The 12,955-nt window shown below is 50.4% G+C and overlaps 1 protein-coding gene across 2 annotated transcripts; it reads left to right on the top strand.

The window, feature by feature from the left end:
- Nucleotides 1–525: 525 nt before the first annotated feature.
- On the top strand, nt 526–12,955 carry LOC114700076 (ATP-binding cassette sub-family F member 2). Of its 2 annotated transcripts, none has more exons than XM_028879537.2 (15): nt 526–630; nt 1,284–1,484; nt 3,366–3,578; nt 3,999–4,181; nt 4,260–4,431; nt 6,417–6,512; nt 7,295–7,397; nt 8,908–9,003; nt 9,359–9,478; nt 9,559–9,648; nt 9,920–10,030; nt 10,650–10,712; nt 10,951–11,079; nt 11,504–11,707; nt 12,301–12,955. In XM_028879537.2, exons 2-15 carry the CDS (start codon nt 1,325–1,327, stop codon nt 12,436–12,438), a joined length of 1,878 nt encoding a protein of 625 aa, XP_028735370.1. In that variant the 5' UTR covers nt 526–630; nt 1,284–1,324; the 3' UTR covers nt 12,439–12,955. The 2 variants fall into 2 exon arrangements, with proteins under 2 accessions (XP_028735370.1, XP_028735371.1); XM_028879538.2 differs by lacking the exon at nt 526–630 and adding an exon at nt 647–950.

The following is a 12,955-nucleotide window of genomic DNA, read 5'->3' as shown; positions in this document are numbered from 1 at the left end:
AAGTTTGACCAGCGATGCACGAGGCTCTGCAATTTCAGTTTCATGAAACCAAGGCTCCTTTCTCGTACGGAGCCCTGTAGGTGTTGTCCGCGAAGGGCTACCTCACTTTCAGTGCCGCCTCTGCCCAGCAGCACCTCACTCATCCTTTTCCCTCCACCTCTCCTTGTCTTCTCCCATTGTTTGGGCCAGCTCTCTCTAGATGCATGCTGGGAAGCGTAGTCGCACTCCCTGCTGGTTAAACCAGTTGAGCGGCCGGGTAAACTTATCTGCTCGAGGTGGGGTACGGTCTGGAAGAGCAGCTCGCCTCTCCGAGGAGCAATCTGGGATTTGCAGTTTCCAGCGCTTTAAGCCAGCCTGCTGGGACAGGACTCTTGGACTCTAATCCTCCCCCAACCTGGAGCCTTGCGCGTTCTGATGGCGTCACTAGGACCGCGCAACACCTGGGATTCGTGGTAGTTCTTGAGGAGAGTCCCGCCCGAGGTCGTTGCAAGTCAAGAACTACATTTCCCAGGAGCTCTCGCGGCGGCGCGCCGAGGGCCGCCCGGGGCCGTGATTGGCTGGCGAGCCGGCCGCACGCGGAGGAGCTCAAGGAGCAGCTCTGTTGCGACAGAGGCCGAGCGGCGAGGCCCCGTGAGTTGAGGGGGAAGGGGAGCCGGAGGGGAGGAGAGTGCGGACCCGTGAGCAGGAAGCGGGAGGAGAAGCGGAAGGGAGATCAGGGTCGGGATGGAAAGGGCCGAAAGGGAAAAGGACTGGCCCAGGCAGAGACGCAGGCGCGCGGGTTGTGGGGGAGGTTAGGGGCAGCGAGCGCGGAGACCCTTTGGGACCCGCCGCGGAAGACGCGTGGCTCCCGGGCAGAAAGCGCGCCGCAGCCGGTAGGGTGGAGGGGAGCGACCCAAACGAAGTCCGGACGAACTCCTGGCGAAGACCCGAGAAGGAGGCGGCCGGCTGAGGTGCGCGAGCGCCAAGTTGGGAAACTAGAGACTAGGGGCAGAACGGTCCCTCGCTGAAGGCCCGGGCGGGGGGAGAGCGCATCCGAGTGAGGCCGGCGGCGGGGATTGGCGGCGGGGATTGGCGCGCGAGCCCTGGAGGAGGAGGAGAGGCTGCAAGACCGACCGGTCGGTCGAGAGAGTGCGAGGGACCCTGGCAAAGTTGGCCGAGGCCAGGCGGGGACAGAGTGAGGCACCGGAGTCTCGATAGGAAAATTCCAGGGAGGGATGGGCTACGGTTCAGACATTCTTACCTGTAAGTTTAGAATTCTGGAGTATCGGTGTGCTTTTCTTCAGACTCCGGGAAGAACGGTAACTACCCCCCGTGGCTCATCACCATGCCCTCCGACCTGGCCAAGAAGAAAGCAGCCAAAAAGAAGGAAGCTGCCAAAGCTCGCCAGCGGCCCAGAAAGGGACACGAGGAAAATGGAGACGCCGTCACGGAACCTCAGGTGGCAGAGGAGAAAAATGAGGAGGCCAATGGCAGAGAGACCACAGGTGATGGAGGGGAATTGGGTGAAGTTCCTGAGCTGGTTGCCCCAGCCAGAATGAGAATCTGGATGCAGAGGCAATGAAGCATGTGTCTTAGTTGGATGCAGATGCACGGGCCTGTAATCCCTGCATTCAGGAGGCTAAGGCAGAAAGATGGAGGGGTTTGAGGCCAGCCCGGGCTTCTTTTACAGAGTAAAAAATCCCAACACACACGTCTTTATAGGCCATGAAACTTTTCAGTGACAACCAAACCCATGAAGTTAAAGATAGTGCCACCTTGTTACTGATCAAGGGAACTGAACTGAAGTGGCAAACACAGATGGGAGCCCTTCTGCCCTGATGCTGTGGAGGACAGTAAAAGAAAAGGCAACTTCCTGTCATTTTTCTGAGTTTTCCTTCCGACCTCTGGTAGCGAGTCTGTCAGGCTTTACCATATGGTACTCTTGATGTCACAGGGATATACTAAAGAGAATAACTTATTGTTACATATTGGGGTTTTGTTGTTGTTGTTGTTGGTTTGGTTTGGTTTGGTTTTGGTTTTGGGGTTGGTTTTCCTGAGACAGGATTTCTCTGTGTAACAGCCCTGAACTCGCTTTGTAGACCAGGCTGGCCTTGAACTCACAGTGACGCTCCTGCCTCTGGCTCCTTAGATCAGGGTCGGGATTAAAGGCGTGCGCCACCACGCCCGCTTGTTACACACTGTTTATGTGGTTTTCCTGAGCTGTGGCTTTGTTGTTTGGGGGATTATTGAGCATTTCTCCTCACTGGTTGTGCTACCGCTCACTCATACCATGTAAACATAGTTTGCTTTCAGGACATTTGTTTTCTCGTTTCCTTTCTCTGATGCTGTGACATTCTGTGACTGAAACCAGTTTGGGAGGGACGTAAGGCCAGGACTGTGTAAGGAATGCTGCTTTCTGGCTTGCCAGCTAGCTTTCGTACGTAGGGCCAGCACTGCCCACTCTGGACTGGACCCTCTCCATTCATTAGCAGTTAAGACAGTGCCTTACAGACATGGCCGCTGGCCAGTCTGATGGAGGCAGTTCTTGAGTTGAGAGTTCACAAAAACTCTTTCCAGGTTTTTGTGAAGTTGACAGCTGAAGTTAACTGACAAGGGGGAAACATGGCAGTGCATAATAGTGAGCACTGTGGTTTAATGCCTGTCTCCTCATTGCCCCTGAGAACTGGCTGCTCAGCCCTCCTGCTGATGTAGACTGCTCGTTGTCCTTTGGCTGTTCCCACACTTTTTGTCCTTTCACACATTAAGTTTTGATACCATAGTGCTTGTTCAAAGCCTGACTCTATGGCAGTGCCTTCTGATGACGTCTAACATGGGTTGTGTTCCTGTTTGCTGTCCCCTGTGCCATTTTGCAGTGTTATTTATGTCTGTTTTAGTTTTAGTCATCTCAGTTGTTTATATGGATATGTAGGGACTGTGTTTTGAGTGGGGTGTGTGTGTGTGTGTGTGTGACTTGTACTATAGATAAACACTAAATATTTGAAGAAACATAGTAACATTAATAATGGGAACAGAAATAATAGAAAATATAGTTAAAACTGACAAAGTGGTAAGAATTGTCTCCAAAATAAGAGTTCTAGAAGGAAGCTAGTATGATCAAGTTAGGCAGTGAGGAGGCTTATCCCTGGCTAGGGTTGTGGAAGGTGGGGAAGTTAAGCACAGTGGGAGGGAAAGGACATTGGAAGGGCAGGAGAACTTAGAAAGAGTGCGAAGTAAAACTTGCCTGTGAAAGCAGAGTGTTGGGCAGGTCTGTGTCGTGTGCACTAGGTATAAAGTTCTCGGAACTCTTGAGTCCGCCTTGATGACCTGAGCTCAAGTCATGCGGGATCCGAGTCTGACAGCCCCTTCCCAAATACATTTGTCTCCAGAAGTGGATCTGCTGACCAAGGAGCTAGAGGACTTTGAGATGAAGAAAGCTGCTGCTCGCGCTGTCACCGGCGTCCTGGCCTCTCACCCCAACAGTACTGACGTCCACATCATCAACCTCTCGCTCACCTTCCATGGTCAAGAGCTGCTCAGTGACACCAAACTGGAACTAAACTCAGGCCGACGTTATGGCCTCATCGGCTTAAATGGAATCGGTGAGGCCCTTAGAGGGCGAAGTGGGAGGGTTCTCTTTCTTGGATCATCTGTTACTCAGTGTGTATTTAGCACTAGCAAAGCAAGAAATTAATCCTATGTATGAGTGGAGGACCAGACGTGTCCAGGACAGGGGAGTTATGACCCAGCAGTATGCAGTAAGTACCAAGTGAGTAGATTTTGAGAGAAGGTTTTAGAGAAGTTGGTGGGGGAAACAGGAATGGGGAGTAGTGTGTGAAGCCACTGTAAATGAACAGGACTTCACAGGAGCAGGAGCACAAGACTTGAAGTTGGAAAGGGAATCTTGAGAGTGAGCAAAAAGAAGGCAAGCACTTCAAGAATGGGGGTCCTGGACTGCCTGTTAGGAGCAGGTGCAGGGGACAGTGAGGAAGTGGCCCAATGTCTTTGTGTCATTCTCTTAGGAAAGTCCATGCTGCTCTCTGCTATCGGGAAACGTGAAGTGCCCATCCCCGAGCACATAGACATCTACCATCTGACTCGCGAGATGCCTCCTAGCGACAAGACACCCTTGCAGTGTGTGATGGAGGTGGACACAGAGCGGGCCATGCTGGAGAGGGAGGCTGAGCGGTTAGCTCATGAGGATGGTATGGCTCTATACCCAGGGGCGGGGTAGGCTTCCTCCTGGGACCCTCAGGGAGCTGATGGTCATGTGCCACCCACAGCGGAGTGTGAGAAGCTCATGGAACTCTATGAGCGGCTGGAAGAGCTGGATGCTGATAAAGCCGAGATGAGGGCCTCAAGGATCTTACACGGATTGGGTTTCACACCTGCCATGCAGCGCAAGAAGCTGAAAGACTTCAGTGGTGGCTGGCGGATGAGAGTCGCTCTTGCCAGGTGAGTCTTCCCTTCCCCTCTTTCCTTGGAGCCCCCATCTCTTGGAGTGGAATGTTCACCCTGGTAGGACTGTAGAACTGGTCCCATGGTCAGTATGTATCAGATGAGATAGCCATCAGTGACGTGGCTTAGGTAGGTATGTGGACTGGACTGAGTGTCCGTCTGAGGTACTCAAAAATACTTCCTGCTCAGTGCTGGGTCCTCGGCACATGGTCCAGGAGTCCTTTGACCCCTTCCTGCCTTCTGTGCTTCCATCCTGCTCATTTTTATGATAGTAAAATACTGGACAGCATTGATGTCACCTGTCCTTTTTACCCTTGGGAACCTGTGCTTAAAATGAGTTTCTATAGTCCAGCACTACTTCGGTGCCCCTCCCCAGAGGCCTGAGTTGTATTCCTTTGTTTTCTAGTACAATAGTGAATATCTATTGAGGCTGCATGCTTTATAAAGAAAAGAGGCTCATAGTCCTGGAGGTACAAGGCCAAAGGGCCTTATCTGATGGTGGCTTCGCTAGCAGAGTTCTGACGTGTAGTGTAGGCTTCATGTGGTGAGAGATGGGAAGTTGGTGTGTCTGTCTTCTTGTCTCCTTATAAAGCCACGCGTGTGTGCTCACTGGGCTCTCTATCCTGATGACTGCCTAATCCTGCTCACCATGCAGAGGCCAAGCACCAACATTCAGAGGCATGTCTTCCCTCTTAATGCCTCAGTGGGGAATATTCAAGCCATAGTACTAATGAAATGGGTGAGACCGTCTGCATTGCACCATTCCTGGGAAGCAGGTTGGTGAGGCTGCCCCGTGAGGATAGAGAGTTGCCGGTGTCTTTTGGTTTTTTGAGACAGGGTTTCTCTGTGATGAAATAAACCAGGTTGGCCTTGAACTCAGAGAGAGCTGCCTGCCTCTGAGTGCTGGGATTAACCAGAGCCCGGTTTACCTGTCTTAAAACGAAGTGCAGTGCATCTGTTTGCTGACCAGAAGCTGCTCTGGCTGGCTTAGGAGCTTTAGAGATAGACAACTCTCAGCTTGAGTGTGATTCAGCTCAGAGATGCTCTTACCAAGTTCTCCAAGAATGGTGACCGCAGTCTGGAAGGCAGAGCTTTAGCCTGTCCTTTGATTTACTGTGTAAAAAAGGACATTCTTTGGGTGCTTGCTGGAGTCTGGCAGCCCCATCAGCTAGTCTAACCAGGATGGTTGTTGCCTTGATAACTTGATTCCTCTTGTGCCTTTGATGCTCGCCAACTACCATCTCAAACCTCACAGGTGCAAAAGGCCTCAGCCTTTCCTGTAGGCTGCATTCCTGTAACTCTCAGTCCTGAGTTCTGGAGCCCTTTTTTTCTCTGATGTAGAAAATGGATTGGTGTTGTGGAATCTTTAACTATGTAAAGATATGTTGCATTTGTTTAGCTACACTTGTTTTAACTATGCAAGGATATGTTACATTGTTTATGCTGCATTTTTTTTGCGTTTGTTTAACTATAGAAAGGTGTGTTGCATTTGTTTTATCTTGCCTGCTTAAGGCACCTGATTAGTCTAATAAAAAGCTGAAGGGCCAATAACTAGGCAGTAGAGGGATAGGTGAGGCTGGCAGGCAGAGAGAACAAGTAGGAAAAGTAATCTAGGCTCCAGGGAGGAGAGAAGGAGGAAGAGAGGGAGACACCAGGGGCCAGCTAGCCAGGCAGCTGACAGACAGACGGACACAGAGGAAGCTGTACATGCAGAATGAAAGAAAGGTTAAAAGCCCTGAGGCAAAACATAGATGAATAGAAACAGGTTAAATTAAGATAAAAGAGCTAGTGGGACAAGTCTAAGCTAAGGCCAAACATTCATAATTAATAAGTCTCTGTGCCATGATTTGGGAGCTGGTGGTCCAAGAATCCTGCTACAGATTGGCTTGAGGATTCAGTCTAGACCTGACCAGCATCATGGCAGGCAAGCTGTGCCTTCCATTCAGCATTCAAGGTGACTGTTGTTTTTTTGTGTCCTTCAGAGCCCTCTTTATTCGGCCCTTCATGCTGCTTCTGGATGAGCCTACCAACCACCTGGACCTGGATGCTTGCGTGTGGCTGGAAGAAGAACTTAAGACGTAAGGAGTGGGGCTGGGAGCACAGATCCCGGAGGGGTCAGTAGCAGAGCCCAAAGGTACAGGTGCCCAGAGAGAGGCCAGATGTAGCCAGTGCCAGATGCAGTTAGAGAGTGGGCCTTTCTGTTTCATTGGGTGGTTTTGTTGTTGTTGTTGTTGTTTTTTAAAGTCTGAGTTGTGTGAGCCTTTAAAACCAAAACCTTTTGTTTTTCCTATGTCCGAAGTACAGCATCTTTATTAAAGGCAATGTTTAATTGTATGTATCTATCGGTGTATGTGTACACACACACACAAATCATGTAAAGTGAGTCTAATGTTTGAATTCATGATGTGGTGATAAAAATATTAACAAATATGATCATGGTTCTTTTATAACCAAAGAACTGAGTAGCTTGGAATATTGTCTCACCTTTAAAAGGAAACAGGATATACCTTAGTGCTGTCTCAAAAGAAAGGGCTCATGTTTCTCTTATTGAATCGGTTTGAGCTGGCCCTGCCCGCAGTTCTGGATGCCTTTTATTGTATATACAGACTGTTGACTTCACTACTCCTCTGTTCTGCTGATAGAACAGAAGCCTCAGGCTTAGGCTGTCTTACCATGGAAAAGCTCCTGGAGCCCTGTACTGAGGGAATGCAGTGCTGCCTAGGTCCCTGCTTGCCGCAGGAGCTACAGGGCACTTGAGTGTGGGGCGGGAGAGGGTGAGGGCTTTCTGGGTCTGGCTATGTAGGCTTTTTTGACTAGTCTCTTGTTTGCAACCTTCCTGATTGGCTCTTTGGCTTCACAGTTTCAAGCGCATCCTGGTCCTTGTGTCCCATTCCCAGGACTTTCTGAATGGGGTCTGTACCAATATCATCCACATGCACAACAAGAAACTCAAGTATTACACGGTGAGTGGGCCTTGGCTCCTGCCCTTGCTGATTCTTTGAGTTTGTTATTAAGTATGGTACAGTCTTCTAAAGAAGTCCTTTGGCCCATTTTGTTTTAGTTCCAAAGCCTTTGCTTCTGACTGTAGGCCATGGGTGTGTGTGTGTGTGTGTGTGTGTGTGTGTGTGTGTGTGTGTTTGTTTGCCTTATGCAAAGAAGTTGACTTCTGTGAGTGCCTGGGGAAGGCTCTGATCATGCTGCAGCCCCCAGAGGTGTTGGATCCTATGGAGCTGGAGTTAGAGGCAGTTGTGAACACCTGATGTGTATTCTGGGGATCTAATGAACACACACACAGAACTAAATAAAGAAAAATGTAATAAAAATTTTTAAGTAAAAAAATAGAGCTAGGTGTGGTGGCATCTACATGACCCCAGCACTATGCTGGCTGAAGTGGGAGGGTCGTGCCAGCCTGGATTCCACAGTGAGCATCAGTTTCAGATAGGAAAAGGGAAAACAGACCTTTTCATTCATAGTCACAGTCACTGTGGGAGCATTAATAGTTTCTTATATCACCTTCCAAAACTGCGTGTTTGCAATCATTTGTAGAAAATATTATACATGGATACATTCTTTATCTTTAATCTTCTAGAATCTAAGTTTTTTTTCTTTGTGTATATGGGTATGTCTACATGTGTCTCTGCACCCCATAAGTGCAGTGCTCAATGGGGCCAGAAGAGGGTATCAGATCCTCTGGAACTGGAGTTACAGACAGTTGTGAGGCACCATGTGGGTGCTGAGAATTGAACCCAGATCCTTTGGAAGAACAGCCAGTGCTCTTAACCACTGAGCCATCTCCAGCCCCTCTTCTGTAATCCTTAATAATCATTATATTTTTCAGGTTACTTTTAAAATTAGTAATGCTTTTTAGAGGAGTATGCAGTCTGCCTCTTTAGTGATGCGTTACCATTGTGTGTGGATATCCTGTGACTTGTTTGTTAGGTCTTTTTAATGGATGACTAGCTTGAGTCTTAGGCTTTGTTTGGTTCAGATAGAAACCATGGCAATCCAGTTGGGCATGATCCCAAGTCCAGGTGGTTTGTTTTCCCTTGTGGGGGGCAACCCTTCTTATCCTAAGTGGCATTAGCCTCTAGGTGGGCAGCAGGAGGTGGTGGAGGGCCTGAGCTCCGTGGTGTCCGAATGATTGTGTTGAAGGCTTCTACGGACACCGAGTGTTCTTCAGGTTCATCTTAGGATTTACCCTGGGCCCTGCCGTGGCTTGGCTGAGTAAAAGGCATGGGATTAATGAACATCCAGACATTTCTGGTTGGGCCGGAGCATGGCCTAGTGGGGCACCCTTGCCTCACTTGTCACGTTAGTGCCCTGGGTTCTGTCCTCGGCTCTGCAGAAATAGACACCAGGCTCTAGGTTAGCATGTGCTGCTTTAATGCAGTTGGTGCTGCTGCTGCTGCTGTCACCCTCGGATCTGAGGGAGAACCCAGGACTGAGCCCCTTGCCTGGGGCGTTTCCCCACAGGGTAATTATGATCAGTACGTGAAGACGCGGCTGGAGCTGGAGGAGAACCAGATGAAGAGGTTCCACTGGGAGCAGGACCAGATTGCACACATGAAGGTCGGAGGCTTATGCTGCCCTTTTGCGCCTCTGCTGGGAAGTGATGGGGGCTGGAGGAGGCCGGGAAGAAATGGGGTTATCTCTTACTCAAGGCTTAAGAGTTGATGCCAGGCGTGGTCGTGCAAGCCTTTAATCCCAGCACTTGGAAGGCAGAGGCAGGAGGATCTCTATGAGTTCAAGGCTAGCCTGGTCTACAGAGTGAGTTCCAGGACAGCCAGGGCTACACAGAGAAACCCTGTCTCAAAAAATTTTAAAAAAACAAAAGCTGCTACTTGTGGTGTCCTGTGCACACGCACACTTCAAGCCCCATCTTGTCTCTCGCACACACTCCCATTCCTCTTCTGGTCTCTTACAGAACTACATTGCCAGGTTTGGCCATGGCAGTGCCAAGCTGGCCCGGCAGGCTCAAAGCAAAGAGAAAACGCTACAGAAGATGATGGCATCAGGCCTGACAGAAAGGGTCGTGAGTGACAAGGTGAGGTCTGATGGTTAGGTTAGGTGGCTGAAGTATGGGTTAAAAAAAAGCACTGACATGAAAATGCCTCCTCTTCTTAGACGCTGTCGTTTTATTTCCCACCGTGTGGTAAAATCCCACCACCTGTCATTATGGTGCAGAACGTGAGCTTCAAGTATACAAAAGACGGGGTGAGTATGGGCAGAGCACATGGGAAGAGCCTGTGTGGAGCTAGGGGGCCGGGTACATTTCGCATGGGCAGTTTCAGCAGTGGGGGCCTCCCCATTCTTGCTGACTGCTGACTTTTGCTAGGGTGTGGATGATTTTCAGGCTTAGCAGATGGAAGCAGTGGGTTGGGGTCAGCTTTGACAGTGATCCCTCCTCCATTCTCCCCACCTGTGGAGTTGGCATGCCAGGCAGAGGAGATTCTAACCTTTGTTCCTGTCTCTTTACCCGCCTCAGCCTTGCATCTACAATAATCTAGAATTTGGCATTGACCTTGACACACGAGTGGCTCTGGTAGGACCCAACGGTGCAGGGAAGTCCACTCTTTTGAAGCTGCTGACTGGAGAGGTGTGGTGCTAAGGTGGAATGCCATGTGGGAAGAAGGGAGGGAGGAGTGCTTGGGGGGCTGAGTGAGCCACCTGGGGGCCGGGCAGTGCTGAGGCCGGGAAGGGAGGGTGGGAGGACGGTGACTGAGAGGGCAGTGAAGGCGTGCATGTGACAGTTAGGCGGTAAGGACGGACGCTGTACACTGGAGTTTCTTTTCAGGAGATGTGTGTTGGGCCTACATCAAGTGTCTTATTGATGTATTTTGCAATGGACCTTTCATGTCCATCTAGTAAACTTCTGCTTATCTTTGCCTCCCTTGAGTCTGTTTGAGTGAGTTGTCCTAAGTATATACGTTTCCATTTGTTGTGTGTGCATTCACATGTGGTGGTCATAGGACAACTTACGGGTGTCAGTTCTCACCTTCCATCATGTGGGTTCCAGATCAGCTCAGGTTGTCAAGTGCCTTCATCCACTGAGCGTCAGCCCCGCCTCCGTAACACTGAAGAGTGCCTAGACGGTAGTTAGTCTGTGTGAGAGAAGTACATTGATTGGGAGGTTGTCCAAGCCCTGTGTGTTTGCTTCTGTTGGGGATTCTTTTTTGGCACGCTTACTTTTCTGATTCTACTTAATTCTTTCCTAGCTTCTACCCACAGATGGAATGATCCGGAAGCATTCTCATGTCAAGATAGGGCGTTACCATCAGGTACAGGCCTGGCGTTAAGGCTTGGGGTCGGCGTTAAGGCTGGGGGTCAGCGTAGAAGGGACCACATCTGTCCAAGCCCCTCCTCTAGGAACATCAGCTTCTCCCTGCTTCTTGGACCCTGAGCAAGTGTCTGGGTGGGCTCCTGGGGCAGGCCCCTTTTAGGGTAGGCCCCGTTACACCAAGTGGCCTCCGTTAGGAGGAGGTTCCCCCAAATGTGGTGGTCTTGCTTTCTCTGCAGCATTTACAGGAGCAGCTGGACCTGGACCTTTCACCATTGGAGTATATGATGAAGTGCTACCCAGAGATCAAGGAGAAGGAGGAGATGAGGAAGATCATTGGGAGATACGGCCTCACTGGGAAACAGCAGGTGAGAGAGGAGGGCTGGGGAGGACCCCAGATGACCAGGGAACACTGCCATCACGCCTAGGTTTGGAAGAGATCCCAGAGTCTCCTCCATTAGGACAGTGAGCAGGACTCTTGACAGGCTCTTGAGCCAGAGTGCTTGAGAGAGCTAGAAAACAGACATGAAACTGTAGGATCACCGGATCATGTCATTACACCAGAACTTACATGCTAATAGCAAGAGGCTGAGTGGTCATGTTTCTAGGTATCCCGTCAGGTCTCAAGACTAACGGCCTGGCCAGTATCTTTGCTGTGTGATCTTGGGTCATCCTAAGCTCACATCTCACCAAAAAAAAAGGCAATAATGGTAACAGGAGCCAGAGAGGGGAGAGAAGTCCCATGCTGCATGGCAGGTGTAACACCAAGTTCTTATGTCATGGTTCCTCTAGGTGAGCCCAATCCGGAACCTGTCGGATGGGCAGAAGTGCCGAGTGTGTCTGGCCTGGCTGGCCTGGCAGAACCCTCACATGCTCTTTCTGGACGAGCCTACCAATCACCTGGACATAGAGACCATTGATGCACTGGCAGATGCCATCAATGAGTTCGAGGGTGGTATGATGCTAGTCAGCCATGACTTCAGACTCATCCAGCAGGTGAGTGGGGCCTGAGGCACAGAATGGAGTGATGGGCGGAAGGTTGTATGAAGCACAGTTGTAGCACATGGAGGGCATAACACACGTTTGCTAAATCAGGGAAGGGGCTCGGGTCTATGTGACCTGGTAAGAACCAGATCTCATGACTCTGTGGGGATAGTAGTTAACTTGGTATAGATGACCCAAATGAGGAAATCAGACCTTTATTACTGTGTCAAGATTCTTCAGCCCAAAAATAAGTGTTGTAGTAAGAAGGATTTAGATTAAGAGGAGGAAGGCTGCTGGCCATTTCTGTATTCTGTATTTCTAAAAAAGCAAGGGTAGAAAAACATGTGGCTCATGAAGCCTCTGAATACGTGGGGAGCCTGCTGGAGACCTCACAGTAGGGTGGTGGCAGGTGGGATCTGGCTTAGAAACTTCTAGAATACTGGTTATAGTGCTCTTGAGTAAAATGTCCCCAGAGAGAGTAAGCTGGATATGGGTTTGGGTGAGGCCTCAATGAGAGGCTGTTTCACTCAGGAAGCCTCATGATAGTCCTGGTGGTGGAGAGGGTGCCGGGGACTGGCCAGATTGAACCCAGCATCTGCTTCCAGGTTGCACAGGAGATTTGGGTCTGTGAGAAGCAGACAATCACTAAGTGGCCTGGAGACATCCTGGCTTACAAGGAGCACCTCAAATCTAAGCTGGTGGATGAGGAGCCCCAGCTCACCAAGAGGACCCACAACGTGTGAGCCCTCGGCCAGGCTTGGGTCAGGAATGCCACCTGGAGCCTGCCAGCTGACCCCTGACCAGCCACTCAGGACAGGACCCTGGGGCTGCACTCCCGCACTGCTGCAATACTGCCCCCAGCCTCCCCTCAGCCTGCCTTCGCTGCATCTTCTCCAGCTGGACAGCACCTGTCCGTCTCCCATCCTCCTTCCATTTGGGTCTGTCTGTGTCTGGACTGGCTGGCTGTTCCTCCAGACCCTTGCTGGTTACCTTACCCTGAGAGATGCAGCCAAGGGTCCCTGGGTTAACCCAAGGGCCCAAGCCCTGGTCTGGCCCTGGAAGGATTCAAGAGCCTCGTTTTATGGGTTTTGGTGATGTTGGAGGAATACTGCCAGCCCACCACCCCCATTCCTTATTGCTTCTGGTTTGGAGCCCTGGGCCAGGGCCGTAGTCCTGGTCGGTATTTTAATAATTATTTAACTGTAGATCTGTGTGTCATCTACAAAGAGTCCAATAAAGAGGAATCCACGGTCTCTCCTC

Source organism: Peromyscus leucopus, chromosome 3, assembly GCF_004664715.2.
Source record: "Peromyscus leucopus breed LL Stock chromosome 3, UCI_PerLeu_2.1, whole genome shotgun sequence".
NCBI classification, from domain to species: Eukaryota; Metazoa; Chordata; class Mammalia; order Rodentia; family Cricetidae; genus Peromyscus; species Peromyscus leucopus.
The sequence above is the reverse complement of the archived record's forward strand: the minus strand, read 5'-3'. Positions and strand labels throughout refer to the sequence as shown.